The sequence below is a fragment of the Nomascus leucogenys genome, chromosome 11 (genome assembly GCF_006542625.1).
Source record: "Nomascus leucogenys isolate Asia chromosome 11, Asia_NLE_v1, whole genome shotgun sequence".
Taxonomy (NCBI): Eukaryota; Metazoa; Chordata; class Mammalia; order Primates; family Hylobatidae; genus Nomascus; species Nomascus leucogenys.
In genome coordinates this window covers 72,032,294-72,051,849 of record NC_044391.1, presented here as the reverse complement: position 1 = coordinate 72,051,849, position 19,556 = coordinate 72,032,294, and the positions used below count along the sequence as shown (strand labels likewise).

General features: G+C 41.8%; 1 protein-coding gene across 1 annotated transcript in view; it reads right to left on the bottom strand.

The window, feature by feature from the left end:
• Positions 1–985, bottom strand: part of SELENOT (selenoprotein T) — a 29,704-nt gene extending 28,719 nt beyond the window's left edge. Inside the window, exon 1 of the mRNA XM_003256285.2 lies at positions 755–985. Within this exon, the coding sequence (XP_003256333.2) occupies positions 755–891 (137 nt within the window). The 5' untranslated portion in view covers positions 892–985. The remainder of the gene's footprint in view (positions 1–754) is intronic.
• Positions 986–19,556: the final 18,571 nt, after the last annotated feature.

Sequence of the window (19,556 nt, the reverse complement as noted above, 5' to 3'; positions counted from 1 at the left end):
AGATCTGCTGAATACACAAGACAACTGAAAGGTAGAACGAGATGCCAGAGCAGGCAACTCCTGGGAGGCAGGTGAGGGAGGAATGCGAGCGAAATGTCACTGTTTAGAAGAACAACGTGCTCCTTTTCTGACACTTTGGAAACGGCAAACAGAACCAGCATCCCCAGACCTCCCCTCCACCCCCTCCAGCTGTCAGACGCCCCATTCGCAAACTCAACAGTCCCCCCAGCAAGTCCAGGAGAAAAACGGCGTCTGTCACTCCCGGATCCTCTCCAACGACCGGAATTAACCTTCATCTAGCCAGGCAGCGAAGCCGCCCGGCATTACCCCGGAAAAGAGGGCACAAAAAGTGAACTGACAAACGCTTGGGGCTCCGCCGCCAACGCGGCGCCTACTCATCCCCATCTCCGCAGGCAGCCGGGGTGGCTATGGCGTGACGCCGCCGACCGGTCCTCCGTACTAACAGGTGTTCCCCTGTCTTCGCCTTTCGGCATTTAACCTTCTCGCGCCCTCCTTCCCCATTCCCACTGTTCTAGGAGGCAAAAAACAAGTGAGCAGTTGTACCTGGAAAAGGAGGGCGGCCGGACCGCGCTAAGAAGGGCCCGCGAGAAGGCTGGCTGTGGAAGGGCGCCGGCACCGTTCTACGAGGCCAGCGAAGATGCAGCCATCTAGGCCGCGAAGCCGGGGCCTCGCGTAGCCAATGGCGCCGAGTAGAGGCGCGGCGGGGTGGCCGGGGCGCAGTGCACATACTCACCAAATCTGGAACTTGAGCAGCGGCCCCGTGGCGTACTGCATCTTTAATCTCTTGCTGGGCACGCCGCCCAGATTGGCCGAGGCCTCGCTCCGGACCATCGCAGACGCCGCCACCAGGAGAAGCAGCAGAAGCCTCATCTTAAATGAGCCAGCCGCTTCCGCCGCTCTCGGACAGACTGCAGCCAGCCCAAAGCCCAGGCGCAAGCTGCTCCCCACTGCGCAGGCGCGATCAGCCAAGGTCGGGGGAGGGGAGCAGTAATGCGCCTGCGCGGCCCGGCGCCCGCGCACACTCCTAGAGTGAAGAGCCGACCTGTTTCACTGTCCTGACTTACCACCATCTTGGTAGAGTGCAAGACTCTGGGACGGCATGAGAAAGGCAGAGAGGGAGCAAAGGAGCTGGTGGGGTGTCACGGGGCCTATGTATGAGGCAGATGTGAGTTCTGCATCCAGTTGTGCAATTTATCCATTTATTTGCCTGAGACACTTGGAAACACAAACACCTAGTTCATAGCCCTGATTCAAGTGTTGGCGGATAGAAGGGAGGAGACTCTTGACCCTCAGAATGGTAATGCTGAAATTTTTTGGGTGCCCTGTTATGGCCTGTTCTTTGATCTTACAATATTGCTTTCTCCTAAAAGAATATTAAACATAAGTTTTAGGAAACCTTTGGACAATTCCAAACATATCCAAAAATAGAATAACTACCTTAGCAAGCTTTAACAGTTACTAACATTTTGACAATCTTGATTTGTCTATATCTCTAAACACTTCTTCCCTTCCTAGGCATATTTGGAAGCAAATCTCAGACATCATATCATTTCATCTCTCTATATATATTTTTAAACATGGTCTGTCACCCAGGCTGGAGTGCAGTGGCATGATCATAGCTTACTGCAGCCTCACACCCCTGGGCTCAAGCAGTCCTGCCTCAGCTTCCCAAGTGGTTAGGAATACAGGCACAGGCAACTATGCCTGGCTTACAATTGTTTAAGCACATATTTCTAAAAAAGAACTATTATTAAAAAAAAAAAATTGACCACAGTGTTTCACATGTCCGTGTGAAGAGACTACCAAACAGGCTTTGTGTGAGCAACATGGCTGTTTATTTCACCTGGGTGCAGGCGGGCCGAGTCCGAAAAGAGAGTCAGCAAAGGGTGGTGGGATTATCATTGGTTCTTATAGGTTTTGGGATAGGCGGAGGAGTTAAGAGCGACATTTTGGGGGCAGGGGATGGATGTCACAAAGTACCTTCTCAAGGGTGGGGAGAATTACAAAGAAACTTCTTAAGGGTGGGGGAGATTACAAAGCACATTGATCAGTTAGGGTGGGGCAGAAACAAATCACAATGGTGGAATGTCATCAGTTAAGGCTATTTTCACTTCTGTGGATCGTCAGTTGCTTCAGGCCATCTGGATGTATATGTGCAGGTCACTGGGGATATGATGGCTTAGCTTAGGCTCGGAGGCCTGACGTTCCTGTCTTATATTAATAAGAAAAATAAAACAAAATAGTGGTAAAGTGTTGGGGTGGCGAAAATTTTTGGGGGTGGTATGGAGAGATAATGGGCGATGTTTCTCAGGGCTGCTTCTAGCGGGATTAGGGGCGGCGTGGGAACCCACAGTGGGAGAGATTCAACTGAAGAAAGATTTGGGGGTAAGGGGTGATATTGTGGGGTTGTCAGAAGGAGCATTTGTCATATAGAATTATTGGTGATGGCCTGGATGCAGTTTTGTATGAATTGAGAAACTAAATGAAAGACACAAGGTCCGAATAAAAGAAGGAGAAAAATAGGTATTAAAGGACTAAGAATTGGGAGTACCCAGGACGTTCAATTGGAGAGTGTCCAAGGGGGTTCAACGTTGTTGTTTGCTTGGTTGGAGAGTTTTTGGGCTCTATCTCTATCCTTGAGTTTTTTTATGTGGTCATATACCAGGCCAGATTGATTTAGGTAAAAACAACACTCTTCATTTAAAAATATATAAAGTCCTCCTTTTTCAGCAGTGAGTAAGTCGAGGCCTCAGTGATTTTCGAGGAAAGAGAAGAGGTGGGAAGGCCAAACTGAGGAATTATGTCTGACAGAAGGGAAGAAATGACTGTGGTGGCCTTCTTAGACCCTGTGGGAAAGGCCTCTACCCACCTAGTGAAGGTGTCTACCCAAACCAAGAGGTATTTTAGTTTCCTGACTTGAGGCATGTGAGTAAAGTCAATTTGCCAGTCCTCAGCGGGGACAAATCCCCGAGCTTGATGTGTAGGGAAGGGAGGGGCCTGAACAATCCCTGAGGCATAGTAGAATAGCAGATGGAACACTGAGAAGTGATTTCCTTGAGGATAGATTTCCACGATGGACAGGAAATGAGAGGTTCTAAGAGACACGCTAGCGGCTTGTAACCTACATGTTAGTGGTTATGAAATGACGACATAGTAGAATGGGCCTATGAGGCTGGAAGGAGGTATTTTCCTTGGTCCAAGAACCATTTGCCTTGTGTGGGAAGAGATTGAGTTTCAGTGGGGGAGTAGGTGGGAGTGACCAGAAGAGAAGGGGAAAAACTGCCGTGAGGGATAGAAGTTGGAAGCTAGCTGCTTTTTAGCTACCTTGTCAGAATAAGAGTTGCCCTGAGCGATGAGATCTGATGCCTTGTGATGGCTGTTGCAGTGAGACTCTACTTCCTTTGGAAGTAAAGCGGCCCTGCTCAGAGGCCTGACACACAGTATCATTATCTCACCTTTAAAAAATAGTAATTGTGTAATATTAGTCAGTGTTCAAATATCCTGTGGTCTCAATAACTACTTATTTTCCTACTGTTCATTTGTTAAAATCAGAATCAAAATGAAATTTATACATTGTCATTGGTTGATGTGTCTTTCAGGACAAGTCAAAGACTTTTAAGACCAGGAACACGCCAGTAATTGAACAATTTTGTTTATTATTAATTGCAGCAAGAGGGATGCTATCGTTTGAATATGTCTCCTAAAAAGCATGTGTTGGAAACTTAATGCCCAATATAACAGTGTTGGGAGACAGGGCCTAATGGGAGGGCTCCACCCTCATGAATGGATTAATGCCAATTATGAAAGGGCTCGAATGGATTAATGCCAATTATGAAAGGGCTTGAATGGATTAATGCTAATTATGAAAGGGCTTAAGGCTTCGATTTCTATCTGTTGCTCTTTCACTCTTGCACTCTCCTGCACATTTACCTTCCTCCATTGGATGACAGAACACAAAGCCCCCATAAGATGTGGAGCCCTTGATCTTGGAATTTTCAGCCTCCAGAACTATAAGAAATAAATCTCTGTCTTTATTAATTACCCAATCTCAGTTATTCTGTTATAGCAGCCCAAGATGGACTAAGACGGGCGAACGCACACCACGGGAAACCATGAGAAGACTCAATTAGGAGGTGTTAGGATCTGGGGCTTGATTGGATGATTTGGAAAATGGAGCTGGGGTGCTGAGGGGTTCTATTATCAGAGATGTTCAAACTAGAGTGACTTCATCTTGAGTAGAGACTGAGTAAAATGAGTTGGAGACCTGCTGGGCTGCATTCCCAGGAGGTTAGGCATTCTTAGTCATAGGATGAGATAGGAGGTCAGCACAAGAGTCAGGTCACAAAGACCCAGCTGATAAAACAGGAAACAAAACCAAGATAGCGACAAAAGTGACCTCTTGCTAATTACAATATATTCACATGCTACCGCCTTTACTGCTTATTGTATGCTAATTTAACACACTAGCATGCTAAAGGACACCCCCACCAGCACAGTGAAAGTTTACAAATGCCATGGCAACATCTAGAAACTACCCTATATGGTTGAAAAGAAAGAGGAACTCTTTATTCTGGGGAATTCTTGCCCTTTTCCCCAGAAAACTCATGAATAATTCACCCCTTATTTGGCATATAATCAAGAAATAACCATAAAAATAGCCAACCAGCAGCCCTCAGGGCTGCTCTGTATATGCAGTAGCCATTCTTTTATTCCTTTACTTTCTTAGTAAACTTGCTTTCACTTTACTCCATGGACTTTCCCCCAGTCCTTTCTTGAGTGAGATCCAAAAATTGTCTCTTGGGGTCTGTATCAGAACCCCTTTCCAGTAAAATTAGATTTTTTTTTTCTTTTTGAGACATAGTCTCACTCTGTCTGCCTAGGAGACCAGCCTGGGCAACATGATGAAATCCTGCCTCTACAAAAAATTTTAAAATTAGCTGGGCATGGTGGCACACACCCGTAGTCCCAGTTACTCAGGAGACTGAGGTGGGAGGATCACCTGAGCCAGGAAGGTCGAGGCTGCAGTGAGCCCTGATGGCGCCACTGCACTCCAGCCTGAGTGACAGAGTGAGACCTCGTCTCAAAAAAAGTAAGATAATGGGTGATACAGCTAGCCATAAAATGTCTTTAAACAATTGCCCCCCGGCATGAGGGGCATGTTTCCCTGGACCTGATAAATTTTGCATACATTGCCAGGCACAGTGGCTCACACCTGTAATCCCAGTACTTGGGAGGCTGAGGTGCGCCGATCACGAGGCCAGGAGATGAAGACCATCCAGGCTAACACGGTGAAACCCCAACTCTACTAAAAATACAAAAAATTAGCCGGGTGTGGTGGTGGTGGGCGCCTATAGTCCCAGCTAATTGGGAGGCTGAGGCAGGAGAATGGCCTGAACCTGGGAGGCGGAGCTTGCAGTGAGCCGAGGTTGTGCCACTGCACTCCAGCCTGGGCAACAGAGCGAGACTCCGTCTCTAAAACAAACAAACAAAAAAATTTGCATACCTGATATAGCTCAGGCTACTCAGCTATTTTCCTTTCCTCAGGTCTAATTGTTAAAGCAGCAGCAGTCCCTCTTCGTGGCCAAGAAAAGGAATGTTTGGTGTTTTGTGGGTAGCTCTGACCTTTTTTTGGTCTGTGCTTAAACAAAATTAAATATCTTTTTTTCTTTTGCAATTTATTTTATTTATATATCTCCCAACCTGTCCTACCTCTTTGTCTCTTTTTCCCTTGCAACTTATTTGCCCAAGAAACCATGTGTTTGTGGGTTTTGCTGCTGATTACAAACTCATATACTGTCCTTTTTTCTTTCTTTTTTTTTTTTTTGAGACAGGGTCTTGCTCTGTTGCCCAGGCTAGAGTGCAGTGGCACCATCTTGGCTCACTGCAACCTCTACCACCTGGGCTCAAGCGATTCTCCCACCTTAGCCACCCAAGTAGCTGGGACCACCATGGCCTGCCTTTTTTTTTTTTTTTTTTTTTTTTTTTTAAGTAGAGATGGAGTCCCACTATGTTGCTTAGGCTGTTCCCAAATTCTTGGTCTCAAGTGATCCTCCCACCTTGGCCTCCCAAAGTTCTAGGAATACAGGCATGAGCCACTGTGCCCTGCCAGGTGTACTTTAATATATATCTCTGTCCTGTGTGTTCTCTGTAAATTAGTAGTTACAGCTAGAGGACTGGACCCTTTTAAGTTTAATTCTTCCGGCAAGACTATATAAAAGGTGTTTTATCTTCATAATTTATTTTAAAAATTAGACATGAGTAAAAGAACAGACACAGAAAGATTATTGCCATTTAACATAACCCTTGCAATTAACAGATGGTAAATTGGTACCAACATGATTATAAACAAAAAGCAAAACTCTGGCACTAAGATGGCATGGTAGTATTGATACTGGTGAGCTAGGGAAGATCTCCAAACGCTGGTGGGACCCTGACCCTGGTTGGTGTCCAGGCTCTTAACACCATCTCGGGAAGGAATTCAACAAGTCAGAAAATAGTGAAAGTGGCTGGGAGCGGTGACTCATTCCTGTAAACCCAGCACTTTGGGAGGCCAAGTGTGTCCATTTCAATATCAAAAGTAAGAAATAAAATACCCCATACAAAAATTGATTAGCAAGCTCAATTATCTTGTGGTGGCTTCCTCATAATTAAAATAATAATAATAAAAAAGTGGATACATGTTTTTCTCAGCATCTATTCCTTCTTCTGGTAATGGTACCTCAGTTTCTCTTCAGGGGACCAGGAAGACCCCATTGCACACAGTCTTGGGACTACTACTTGAGGTACTCAAAACATTCCCACCAGAGGTGTGTCTGTGTCCAAAGCCAAAAGGTACTGAAGCTGATTAATTCTAATAGAAGAACCCTAAGGAAACTTCTAGACCCCAAACTACTCTGGGTATTGTCTTCTCCAGGGCCTCATTCTTCATCTTTTCCTTTGACTCTATGAGTTACCACATATTTTGTTTGCAAACCAAGAACCCTAACTTAGAGCCCTGTATTATCTTTATCTTTCCTTCTTTGAGTCTTGCTTAGGGTTTTGTTTTTTTGTTTTTGGAGACAGAGTATCGCTCTGTTGCCCAGGCTGGATTACAGTGGCATGATCTCAGCTCACTGCAACTTCTGCCTCCTGGGCCCAAGCAATTCTCCTGCCTCAGCCTCCCGAGTACCTGGGACCACAGGCACGTGCCACCATGACCAGCTAATTTTTATATTTTTAATAGAGACTGGGTTTCACCATGTTTCCCAGGGTGGTCTTGAACTCCTGATCTCAAGTGATCCACCCACCTCAGCCTCCCAAAGTGCTGAAATTATAGGTGTGAGCCACTGTGCCCAGCCTTGCTTAGGTTTTGTAACTGCTGCCATTCCCACCTCCAATTCCTAAACAGAATTATAGACAAGGCAATACTTGCAAGTTCAGATAGTAGACTGTCCGTGTCTGGGAGACCATTACATGTAGGTAAGAACCATAGCCAGCAAGTTGTTTAGGCCAGCAAGCTTAAAAAGCAAGGGCCAGACCTCTGTACGAGGAAGGGGCTAGAGTAAGAGGCCTATGATAAAATTCTGAAACAAGGACTTTTGAAGTCTAGTTATCTAAAAAACACAGGGCTCAAATGTAAGAACAAACAGAATCATAACTATCATCAGGTTGCTTTGCACAAGCATAAAAACGAATGAGGTATGATACTGTTTTCGACTTACTAAAAATCAAAATAAAAAAGACTAATGATGTATATACCTGGTTTTATTTTTGGGGTTTTAAGTTTTGGTTACTGTGCTGGAGGGATAGTGGGATATGCCTAAGTCACCAGCCCCTCCATAAAGGTCTCAGATCCTGAAACTCAAAGGGGCTTCCCTGGGCAGAGACATATCCCAAATTCACTGCCAGAGAGAGAAAGCGAGAGAGCGAAGGAACTCCTATGTAGTCCCCAATGGGAAATGCTTAGGAAGCCTGTGCCTGGCCTCTCTGAACTCCCTTGATGCATATCTTTTTCCCACTGCTTTTGCTCTGTAACCTTTGCTATAATAAGCCTTACCATGAATATTACTTGCTATTCCATCTTATCAGTCTTTCTACCTAATCACTGAATTTGGGTCATGGGACCGCTGAAACAGAGGGCGTGGGAGGAGTTCAGTGGGAGAGGACCTGGTAAGCCTAGGGCCTTGGAAGAAGATGATCAGGAAAACAAAATATATTCACTTATCAAGTTGTAATAATTGTGGGCCAGGAAAAAAAACAATACTCAGTTTTCGTGATTTTGTGGGAAAATGGGCACTCTGTTATACTAACTTGGGAAAATAAGTCCAGCTTTTTGGAACTACAATCTGTCAACATAAACCCAAAGCCTTAAAATGTACATGAATCTTGACCCAGCAATTCCACTTCTAAATCTAACCTAGAGAAATAATAATGTATAGCTAAAGATTTTAATTACAAAAATATTCATCACAATGTTATTTTATAAATTTATAAATCAGAAACAATCTCAGTGTCCAACACTGCGTTAAATAAATCATGGTATATTAATTTAGTGGCATTTTAAGAACCATTAAAAATGACTTATAAATTTTTATATGTGTATAAGTTACATGCAGAATACCAGCCTGGCCAGTACGGCGAAACCCTGTCTCTACTGAAAATACAAAAATTAGCTGGGTGTGGTGGCAGGCACCTGTAGTCCCAGCTACTTGGGAGGCTGAGGCAGGAGAATCCCTTGAACCTGGGAGGCAGAGGTTGCAGTGAGCTGAGATTGCACCACTGCACTCCAGCCTGGACGACAGAGTGAGACTCTGTTTCAGAAACAAAGAATAATATACAAGGAACCAAAAAGTGGTTGATTCCTGAGAGGAGAACAGGGAACAGAGTGGCTAGGGAACAAAGATGGGAGAGAAGTTATTCTTATTGCATAAGTAACTTTTGTATTTTAAAATTTTGTGCTGTTGTCATGTAATACTTATTCAAAAAGTAAATAAATGTTTTAGAATTCAATGAAAAATAAAGTGCTCAACATAGAATGTTAAAAAAATTGGATTATGAAACAGTAAAGTGTTATCACATTATTATTTATGTATTTTTTAAAGTACATAAAAAGGAAGATATGGATCAAAATGTTTTGCTTGGATATATTTCCTGTTAAACATATGTTATTTTGGTAATAAGAAAAAAGAGATAGCTGAGCATGGTGGCACGCACCTGTGGTCCCAGCTACTCGGGAGGCTGAGGTGGGAGGATTGCTTGAGCCTAGGTGGTTGAGGCCACAGTGAGCCATGATTGTACCACTGCACTCAAGCCTGGGTGACAGAGCAAGACCCCACCTTTAAAAAAAATACCAAATAGGCCAGGCGCAGTAGCTCATGCCTGTAATCCCAGCACTTTGGGATACCGAGGAGGGGAGGATCACTTGAGTCCAGGAGTTCAAGACCAGCCTGGGCAACATGATGAAACCCTGTCTCTACAAAAAATACAAAAACTTGTCAGGCATGGTGGTGCACACCCATAATCCCAGCTACTGAGGAGGTTGAGGCAGGAGGATCGTTTGAGTCAGGGAGTTCGAAGCTGCAGTGAGCCATGATCACACCACTACACTCCAGCCTGGGTGACAGCACAAGACCCTGTCACAAAAACAACAACAACAACAACAACAACGACGACGACAACAAAACCCAAGAATTTTTAAAAATAATAAATAAAAATTTACAAAGAAAAAATAGAGAAGTAGAAAACAAAAATCTCCTCAGTTCTTAGCGGCTCCCAATCCAGAGCCAGCAGTCTTGGTGTGACTGGCCACTACCTCTTCCTCTTCTAGGGAACAGGGGGATGTCCAGAAACAAACTAAAGAACTTCTTATAGGTCAGAGGGAGGTGGAGTTTCAGTAGCTTCTACGCAGGGTTGGCTTTATGGGTATGTGACCTAGGCAGTCACACAGGACCCTGTAGTTGGTTTAATGCTCTGTTGTCACAGCTTTGAAATTCTTAATAATTTTGAATAAAAAACTTCACATTTTCATTTTGCACTGGGCGCTGCAAATTATGAAGCCGGTCCTACTTCTATGCCCAAGGCTGATCGCTTCTCTACCACCGTTAATATTACCAAACTGTCCATTTGAAATTCCTTGAAAAAGTTTTTCACTGCCAGTGTTTAAAATCCAAATGTCTGCTTGAACTTTGTGATCTAAATGTATTATTTCGATCAATAAACTATAAGCCAGGCATGGTGGCTCACACCTGTAATACCAGCACTTTAGGAGCCAGAGAAAGGAGGATCACTTGAGCCAAGGAGTTTAAGAGCGGCCTGGGCAACATGATGAGACCCTGTGTCTACAAAAAACAACAACAACAACAAAAAAACAAAGTTATTTTTTGAGACAGTCTTGCTCGTTGCCCAGGGTGGAGTGCAGTGGCATGATCTCGGCTCACTGCAACCTCCGTTTCCTAGGTTGAAGTGATTTTCCTACCTCAGCCTCCCAAATAGCTGGGATTACAGATCTGCACCACCATGCTCAGCTAATTTTTTTGTGTTTTGTAGGAGAGAGGGAGTTTTGCCATGTTGGCCAAGCTGGTCTCCAACTGCTGGCCTCGAGTGATCCGCCTCCCCTGGCCTCACAAAATGCTGGGATTACAGGCATGAGCCACCACACCTGGCGTACAATTTTTTTTTTTTTTTTTAATTTAGCCAGGCATGGTGGCATGTACTTGTAGTTCCAGCTACTCAGGAGGCTGAGGTGGGAGAATCGCTTGAACTCAGGAGGTTGAGGCTGTAGTGAGCCATGATCATGTCACTGTACTCTAGCCTGGATGACAAACTAAGACCCTGTTTCAAAAAAAAAAAAGTATGAATGTATTGTCTCAGATATAACTAGGGGAGTGGGAGAAGCGCCACAAGCTAGGGACTTCAGTTTCCCTAAATGGGGACCAGATGTCCCTGCTAGGAAGAGGGAAGAAGATGCAAAAACAAAACAGAGTGGGCACAAAGATTCTCTCCAGTGAAATCACAATTCTAGGATTTGCTCTTTAGCTTCAATGAACATAGTCAAACAAAACTGTGCCTGGAAGTAATTTTGCCCAATAGTGTAAAGGCAAAAACCTCTGCTTTGCCAGGCCTGAGACTCTAAAAACATACAGCTGACTTTACTTTAAAAAGGAATTTAAGTCCTAAAAGGTTTGTGGATGTATTTCCAATCGTATAGTGCCTGATTTGCAACTACTTCTGGGGTAAATCCCTGGGTTACCCATTCCTGGTTACCCGTTCCTCTCACTTCCAAGAGTACTCATTCCCAGCTCTCCCATTAAATCCTCAAACAAGAAACTGAGGTGGTGTCCTGGGTGATGGCTCCCACTTAATTGCAATATCTCTCCCTCACTGTCCCCTTTCCTTCTCTCTTTCTCTGTCCCTCTTATGTATATCTCTTTCTCCATAATGCCTTTCTCTCTTTCTCTCCTCATTTCCAATTTTTTTAATGATCTTAGAAAAATCTGTTTTCTTTCTTTCCCTTCCGTCATTTTGTTTGTAAACGCTGGATTACCTCAATCATGGTTAAGCTTGAGAATGGTGAAATTTATACCAGGGAAAAGAGAAGATAAGTTTATGTGTTTGTCCTAAAGAATCAGTATCTAAAGCACAAAAAGCATCCTTGGGAATCTCCTAAACATTATTTTCCCATACTTTTTCCTTCATTTTAATCTGGTTTTTCTAAAATAAAAAAGTATTCAAACTGTCAACAAGAATTTTCATTCTGTTTTCTTATTTCTTATTGTGGCATTAATTTTTAAATATTAAATAATTTTTTAAAGACAATTTTTTGGGAGTTGTAGGTTCACAGCAAAATTGAGCAGAAAGTACACATTTCACACATACCCCCTGCGTGCATAGCCTCCCTTACTATCAACATCCCCCACCAGAATGTGTCATTGGTGTAAAGGATGAACTGGCCTTGACACATCATAATCAAAGTCCATAGGTTACATTAGGGTTCACTCTTGGTGTTGTATAGTCTGTGGATTTGGAAACATGTTTAATAACATGTATCCATTGTTACAGCATCATACAGAATATTTTCCCTGTCCTAAATATTTACCCTCCCCACTAATACCTGGCAGCTACTGACCTTTTCATTGTCTCCATAGTTTTGTCTTTTTGAGAATATTATGTAGTTGAAATCATACAGTATGAAGCCTTTTCAGATTGGCTTCTTTCAGTTAGTAATATGTATTCAAGTTTCTTCTGTCTTTTCATGGCTTGTTAGCGCATTTCTTTTTAGTCCTAAATATATTCCATTGTCTGGATGTATCAGTTTATTCACTCATTGAAGGACATCTTGGTTGCTTCCAAGTTTTGGCAATTATAAATAAGTTTGCTATCGATGTATGCAGGTTTTTGTGTAGACCTAAGTTTTCCACTCCATTAGGTAAATTCCAAGGAGTGACATGCTGGATTGTATGTTAAAAGTATAGTAATAAACTATACTTAGTTTAGTAAGAAACTGCCAAACTGTCTTCCAAAGTGGCTGTACCATTTTGCATTCCCACCAGCAATAAATGAGAGTTTCTGTTGCTCCCCATCCTCATTAGCATTTGATGTTGTCAGTGTGTTTGGTTTTGGCCATTCTAATAGGTGTAAAGAGGTATTTGACTAACATTTTAATTTGCATTTCCCTGATGATGTATGATGCAGAGCATCTTTTCATGTGGTTATTTTCCATCTGTATATCATCTTTGATGAGATGTCTGTTAAGGTCTTTGGCCCATTTTTTAATCAAACTTAACTTTATGTATTAAACAACTTTTATATATTTTTAAATGAATTTTCAACTTTAATATACAAAGTTGTTTGCTTACTGTGGAGTTTTGAGATTTCTTTGTATATTTTGGATAATACCTCTTTATCAGATACATCTTTTGCAAATATTTTCTGTGGCTTCTCATTCTCTTGAAAATTTAAGTGATTTTAAACTTTTTTTTTTTTTAATGATCCTATACCCAGTTTTTGCATTTAAGGTTTTCAGAGGCTCACCTCAACACCAATGACAATTTATAATATTCTTTCAATAGGAAAACACAGTCCTCTCTGCAAATAGTTGACTTCCAAACAAACTGTTGGAACATGATTCATTTGCACCAATAAGAGACCACTATTACAGAACAACTTTAGCAGGAGGGTGGGAATAAGTCTGATGGCAAAAGGCTAAAGAGGGTTAAGTTTGACAATGAGAAAAGACAGACTAGACAACAGAGTAAGACCCTGTCTCTAAATAAATAAATAAATAGCAGTAATCCAGGCTACTAAAATGGCAAGTTTTGAGTGAACATATTTTCCAGTTATGTTCTAAAATTTTGAATTCCTCATTAATTTCCCCATACTCCAGATCCTTAGAACCCTCTAGTGTCAATATGAGGAATTGGTTTAGGTGAACCAAGTAAAATGCTTTTAATTTTTACATTCACGTTTTTAATATATATATATACATATATACACATACATATATACATATACATATATACATATATATACACATACATATATGTGTGTATATATATATATATATATATGGGGGATGTAGTGACTCGTGCCTGTACTCCTAGCACTTCAGGAGGCTGAGATCGGTGGATTGCTTGAGCCCAGGAGTTTGACACCAGCTTGGGCAACATGGCGAAATCCTGTCTCAACAAAAAATACAAAAATTAGCTGGGCATGGTGGTGCATGCCTGTAGTTCCCAGCTACTGGGGAGGCAGTGAGCTGGGGGATCACTTGAGCAGTGAGCTGTGATCATGTCACTGCACTCCAGCCTAGGCAATAAGGCAAGACCCTGTCTCAAAATGTATACATATATTATAAAACACAAAAAACCTTTAGAAGTGTGCTTGTCTGACTTCCAATTTAAGACAACAGACTAAGCACATGCATCTGCCTACCTCTTCTTAGGATCTGAGTGACATGACAGGAAAGTGGTACAAGCAATAATTTTGTGGCAACACTGAAAAGAAAGAAGGACCAGTGGTCCAGAAACTGCAATACCTCCAGGAAAGAAGGACCAGTGGTTCAGAAACTGTATTAAAAACTCTAGAAAACAGAAAGTAGATGGATTCATACTAATTGGTTTACCTATAATTTCCACAACATACCAGCGGTGAAATGAAGTTTGGAGATGCGAAGTACTCGAGAGATTCCAAGAACAAAGCGGAGCATTATAGAGGGAGGGAGTGGCCTATGAAGCAGCAGCTCAAGAACAGCCATGTGTCACTTAACAGGGATAGGTTCTGAGAAATGTGTCACTAGGCGATTTCCTCACTGTGTGAACATACAGTGTACTTACATAAACTTAGATGGTATAGCCTATTGCTCCTAAGCCACAAACCTGTACAATATGTTACTGTATTGATACTCTGAGCAATGGTATTTGTCTATCTAAACATATGTAAATGTAGAAAAGGTACAGTAAAAATATGACATAAAAGATAAAAAATGGTACACCCATATAGGGTACTTAACTTGAATGGAATTTGTGGGACTAGAAGTTGTTCTGGGCAAGTCAATGAGTGAGTGGTGAGTGAACATGAAGGCCAGGGACATTAGTGTACACTACTATGGACTTTATAAACACTGTACACTTAGGCTATGCTAAAAATAATTTTTTTAAAATAATCAATTAACCTTAGCTTACTGTAACTTTTTAAATTTATAAACTTTTAATTTTATATAACTTTTTGACTCACAGCAACACTTAGCTTAAAACACACATTGGCCAGAATAAGCCTATAATCCCAACATTTTGGGAGGCTGAGGTGGGATGATCCCTTGAGCCCAGGAGTTCAAGACCAGCCTGAGCAACATAGTGAGATCTCGTCTCTACCAAAAGTAAAAAAATTAGCTGAGTGCAGTGGTGCATGCCTGTAGTCCCAGGTACTTGGGAGCCTGAGCTGGGAGGATCACTTGAGCTTGGGAGGCAGAGGTTGCAGTGAGCCAAGATTGTGCCACTGCACTCCAGTCTGGGTGACAGAATGAGACCGTTTCAAAACAAAAACCAAAAAACACATTCACACACATTGTACAGCTGTACAAAAATATTTTTTTCTTTATATCCTTGCTCTAAAAGCTTTCTTTTTTTTTTTTTTTTAAACTTTTAAAGACACAAACCCATACATTAACCCCAGCCATGTAGGGGCTATTGATCAGGATCACCAATGTCACTGTCTTCACTTCCACATCTTGTCTCACTGGAAGGTGTTCAGGGGCAATAACACACATGGAGCTGTCATATCCTACAGTAACAGTGCCTTCTGGAACTCCTCCTGAAGGGCATGCCTGAGGCTGTTTTACAGTTAACTTTCTAAAGTAGGGGTACACTCTAAAATAACTAGTATAGTAAATACATAAACCAGTAACAGTCATTTATAATTATCCAGTATTATGTACTGTACATAATTGTATGTGCTAGACTTTTATAGGACTGGCAGCACAGGTTTGTTTACAAACAGCATCACTACAAACAAGTGAGTAATATGTTGTGCTAGAGCATTAGAAGGCTATCATGCCACTGGGAGATAGGAATTTTTCGGCTCCATTATAAGCTTATGGGACCACTATCATATTTGCAGTTTGTCAGTGACAAAAACGTCTTTATGTGGCACATAACTGTAGCTGATTAGATCACTGGCTACCACACTTCAGGGCAAAGACTTTCGTCCCCCAGGTGCAGAGAACAAATAGTTGAAGCATTTCCTCTGGTCGCAGTCCTGCAAACTGCTTTCCAAAGACAGTACTGAGGTTCAGATGATGTAGACCTCCTCAGAGTCCTGAAGAGTAGAAGAATGCTCCTCCCCTACAAAATAATGTTTTTGGAAATTGTGAGGCCCCTGTCATCCTACAACCACACTAACAGGACACTTGCCAGTCACAAGACGAACTGTGAGCAGGCAATCAGCCCTGCATTCAGGGCAAGCCTTTGGTGTAAGCAGCCGCCGTGTCCATGCCTGCCACTTAACCTCATCGACTCTACATTACCACTGATCTGATGCAGGGGTTACAGACAGTCAGCAGGTCTATGACTATTAATGGATTGTGTCTTTCCATAGAGAGCTGAAAAGCCAAGGATAAAATGCTCGCCTTATAATTTACTTTTGGAAAACTCAACATCTTACCTTTTCACCTTTTTGGATTGCAACACAAACATCACAGAATTTCTGATATTAAATTTATTTTGGAATGTATGTGTTTTATTTTTTACTTGGCAAGGGGTATAAATTTAGAAAATGTTCAATTTAGTTTTTAAAAACTAGTTTAACAGTTTGTCTGAAGCAGATTCCTGGCCCATGATCTTCATTAATCTTTTGAGCAATAAATGTTTAAATTGTTCAATCTGTGTCAAAACCAATCTGGCCCATTGCTTTATTTCTTTTTTTAAACAAAGTTTAAGGCCAGGAGCAGTGGCTCATGCCTGTAATCCCAAAGCTTGGGAGGCCGAGATAGGCGGATCACTTGAGGCCAGAAGTTGGAGACCAGCCTGGCCAACATGGCGAAATCCCGTCTCTACTACTAAAAATACAAAAATTAGCCAGGCGTGGTGGTGCACGCCCGTAATCTCAGCTACTCGGAGGCTTAGGCGCGAGAATTGCTTGAGCCCAGGAGGCAGAGGTTGCAGTGAGCTGAGATCGAGCCACTGCACTCCAGCCTGGGTAACAGAGCAAGACTTTGTCTCAAAATTAGATGTTAAAATGCCAATTGCGGAGTCACATCTCATTCACTTAAGTAACTTGATTATGCTTCCACTAAATAAAAACAACAGTCTCAGAGTAATAACAGTACCAAATGTGAAAATAAATTGAGTAAAAAAACCCCAAACATAGTGAAGGAGAAAATCAGCAAGTAAAATAAAGATGATGATGATAATAGTAACAACAAAAAGTATTTACATTTTGTTGTTGTTTTGGAGGCAGGGTCTTTCTCTGTCACCCAGGCTGGAGTGCAGTGGCATGATCATGGCTCACTGCAGCCTCAATCTTCTGGGCTCAAGTGATCCTCCAGCCTGAGTCTTATAAAGTGCTGGGATTACAGGCATGAGCCTAAATTGGTGCCTGGCCTAAATTTTCTAATGTGACATGACTCAAGAATTCCACTTCTAGGAGTTTATATAGTGGAGAATACAAGAAGCAACATAATTATATGGTTATTTACATGTTATTTTGTATTCTTCTACAGAATACAAAGGAATTAGCAATATTTTTCTGTAAAATGCCATAGAGTAAATGTTTCAGGCATTGCAAAAACATGACCTGTTGGAAATATTCAACTCTGCAGTTGCAGCATGAAAGCAGCCATGAAAAATAAGTTAATGAGTGAGCATGGCTGTGTTCAACGAAAACTTTACTTATGGACAATAGATTTCACATAGTTTTATACCATTTTCACATGTCATCAAATAATCTTTTGATTTTCCAACCATTTTAAAATGTAGGCCGGCTGCAGTGGCTCATGACTGTAATCCCAGCATTTTGGGAGGCCGAGGTGGGCAGATTGAGCTGAGGAGTTTGAGACCAGTCTGGGCAACATAGCAAAACACCACTGTTTAAATGAGGGGAAGTCCAAATGTTAGATTCTGGACTTGGCTCTTCCTCTACTTAGCTGCCAACCATGATGAACACGTTAAGCCTTAAAAAAAAAAGTAAACGATTTTTCTATTTAGAGCATGTTAAATCTTAGTTTTTCCCATAAAGTCTTCCTTGATTCATTAGTTGTCCTTTACTGTTAAACAAACTGAAATTTATACAATCTATATTGGTCTGCTCAGGCTGCCATAACAAAATACCAGATTAGGTGGTTTAAACAAAGGAAGTTAATTTTCTCACAGTTCTGGAGGTTAGAAGTCTGAGATGAGGATATCACCAGCATGGTTAGGTTCTGGTGAGGACTCTCTGGCTTACAGCCAGCTGCTTTCTCACCATATCTTCACATGGCCCAAAGAGACAGAACAAGCTCCCTGGTGTCTTTTCTTGTAAGGACACTAATCCCATCATGAAGGCCCCAACCTCTTCACCTCATTTAAACACACTTACCTTCCAAAAGGCCCATCTCCCAATACCATCACCTTGGAGGTTAGGGCTTCAACATATGAGTTTTAAGGTGGCACAGTCTATTAACTTCCTGTCCATATATTAGTTATGTATTAGGCATTATGTATTACCTAATCTGTATTAGTCAGGGTTTTCCAGAGAAACAAACACACACACATTCCCCGAGAGATAGAGATAGAGATAGAGAGAGAGAGAGAGAGAGAGACTCATATAAAGGAGCTCCAAAATACTATTTTTTTTTTTTTTTTGGTGAGACGGTTTCGCTCTTGTTGCCCAGGCTGGAGTGCAATGGCGCGATCTCGGCTCACTGCAACCTCTGCCTGCCGGGTTCAAACAATTCTCCTACCTCAGCCTCCCAAGTAGCTGGGATTACAGGTATGTGCCACCACACCTGGATACTTTTGTATTTTTAGTAGAGATGGGGTTTCACCGTGTTGGTCAGGCTGGTCTCAAACTCCTGACCTCAGGTGATCCACCCACCTTGGCCTCCCAAGGTGCTGGGATTACAGGTGTGAGCCAGCATGCCTGGCCTCCAAAATATTTTAAGGGAGTACAGAACCACTATGGTGAATATAAGCTGGGCATAGTGATGCAAGCCTGTAGTGTCAGATACTTGGGAGGCTGAGGTGAAGGATCACTTGAGTCCAGGAGTTCAAGGTGCACTCCAACCTGGGAGGCAGAGTGAGACCCTGTCTCTAAAAACAAACAAACAAACACCACCACCAAAAAACCCCAAACAGAACAGTGAGTATATGCCATCTTTTTTTTTTAAGTGTATGTATATGTATACTTGAATACTCATATGCTATCTATCATTAGAAGGACACACAAAAAACTGGAAAATGTGGTAGTGGAACAGACTTAATTTTCATTGCATGCCTTTGTATTTTTTGAATCAAAAAAAAGTCCTGTGTATACTTTTTCTTTAAAATTTTTTAAAAAAGGATTTTGTTACTACATAGGATACTCTTACAAATTAAGAAGAAAGTCAAACATCCAAACAGAGAAATGGGCAAAGGAAAAGAAAAATCAATTCACTAAAGAAATACAACCAACTATCAAACGTGGAAAAGTACATAACCCATTTCTAATAAAAATACATGTAGATAACAGTAACGAACTATCATTTCCTGTTTATCAAAGTGGCGAACATTTCAAAGCCTTATAACTTCTGATATTGACAACAGTGTGGAAAACTTTAAATGGTGCAAGTATAAAGCTTGAGATAGGGCAATTTGGCAGTATCCATGAAAACTAAGCAGGGTGCTTAGTGTTACTAAATGATACATTACCTGAGGATACAGGAGTAGTATATCATAGTGACCTAAAGCATAGGTTCTGGGATTAGATGGCCATTTCCTAGCTTTGAGACACTGACAAATTTCTTAATTTTATGGCCTTAGTTTTTTCATTTATAAAATAGAGATTATAACAATTACTTCATAGAGTCTTGTGAGAATTAAGTAGTTTTA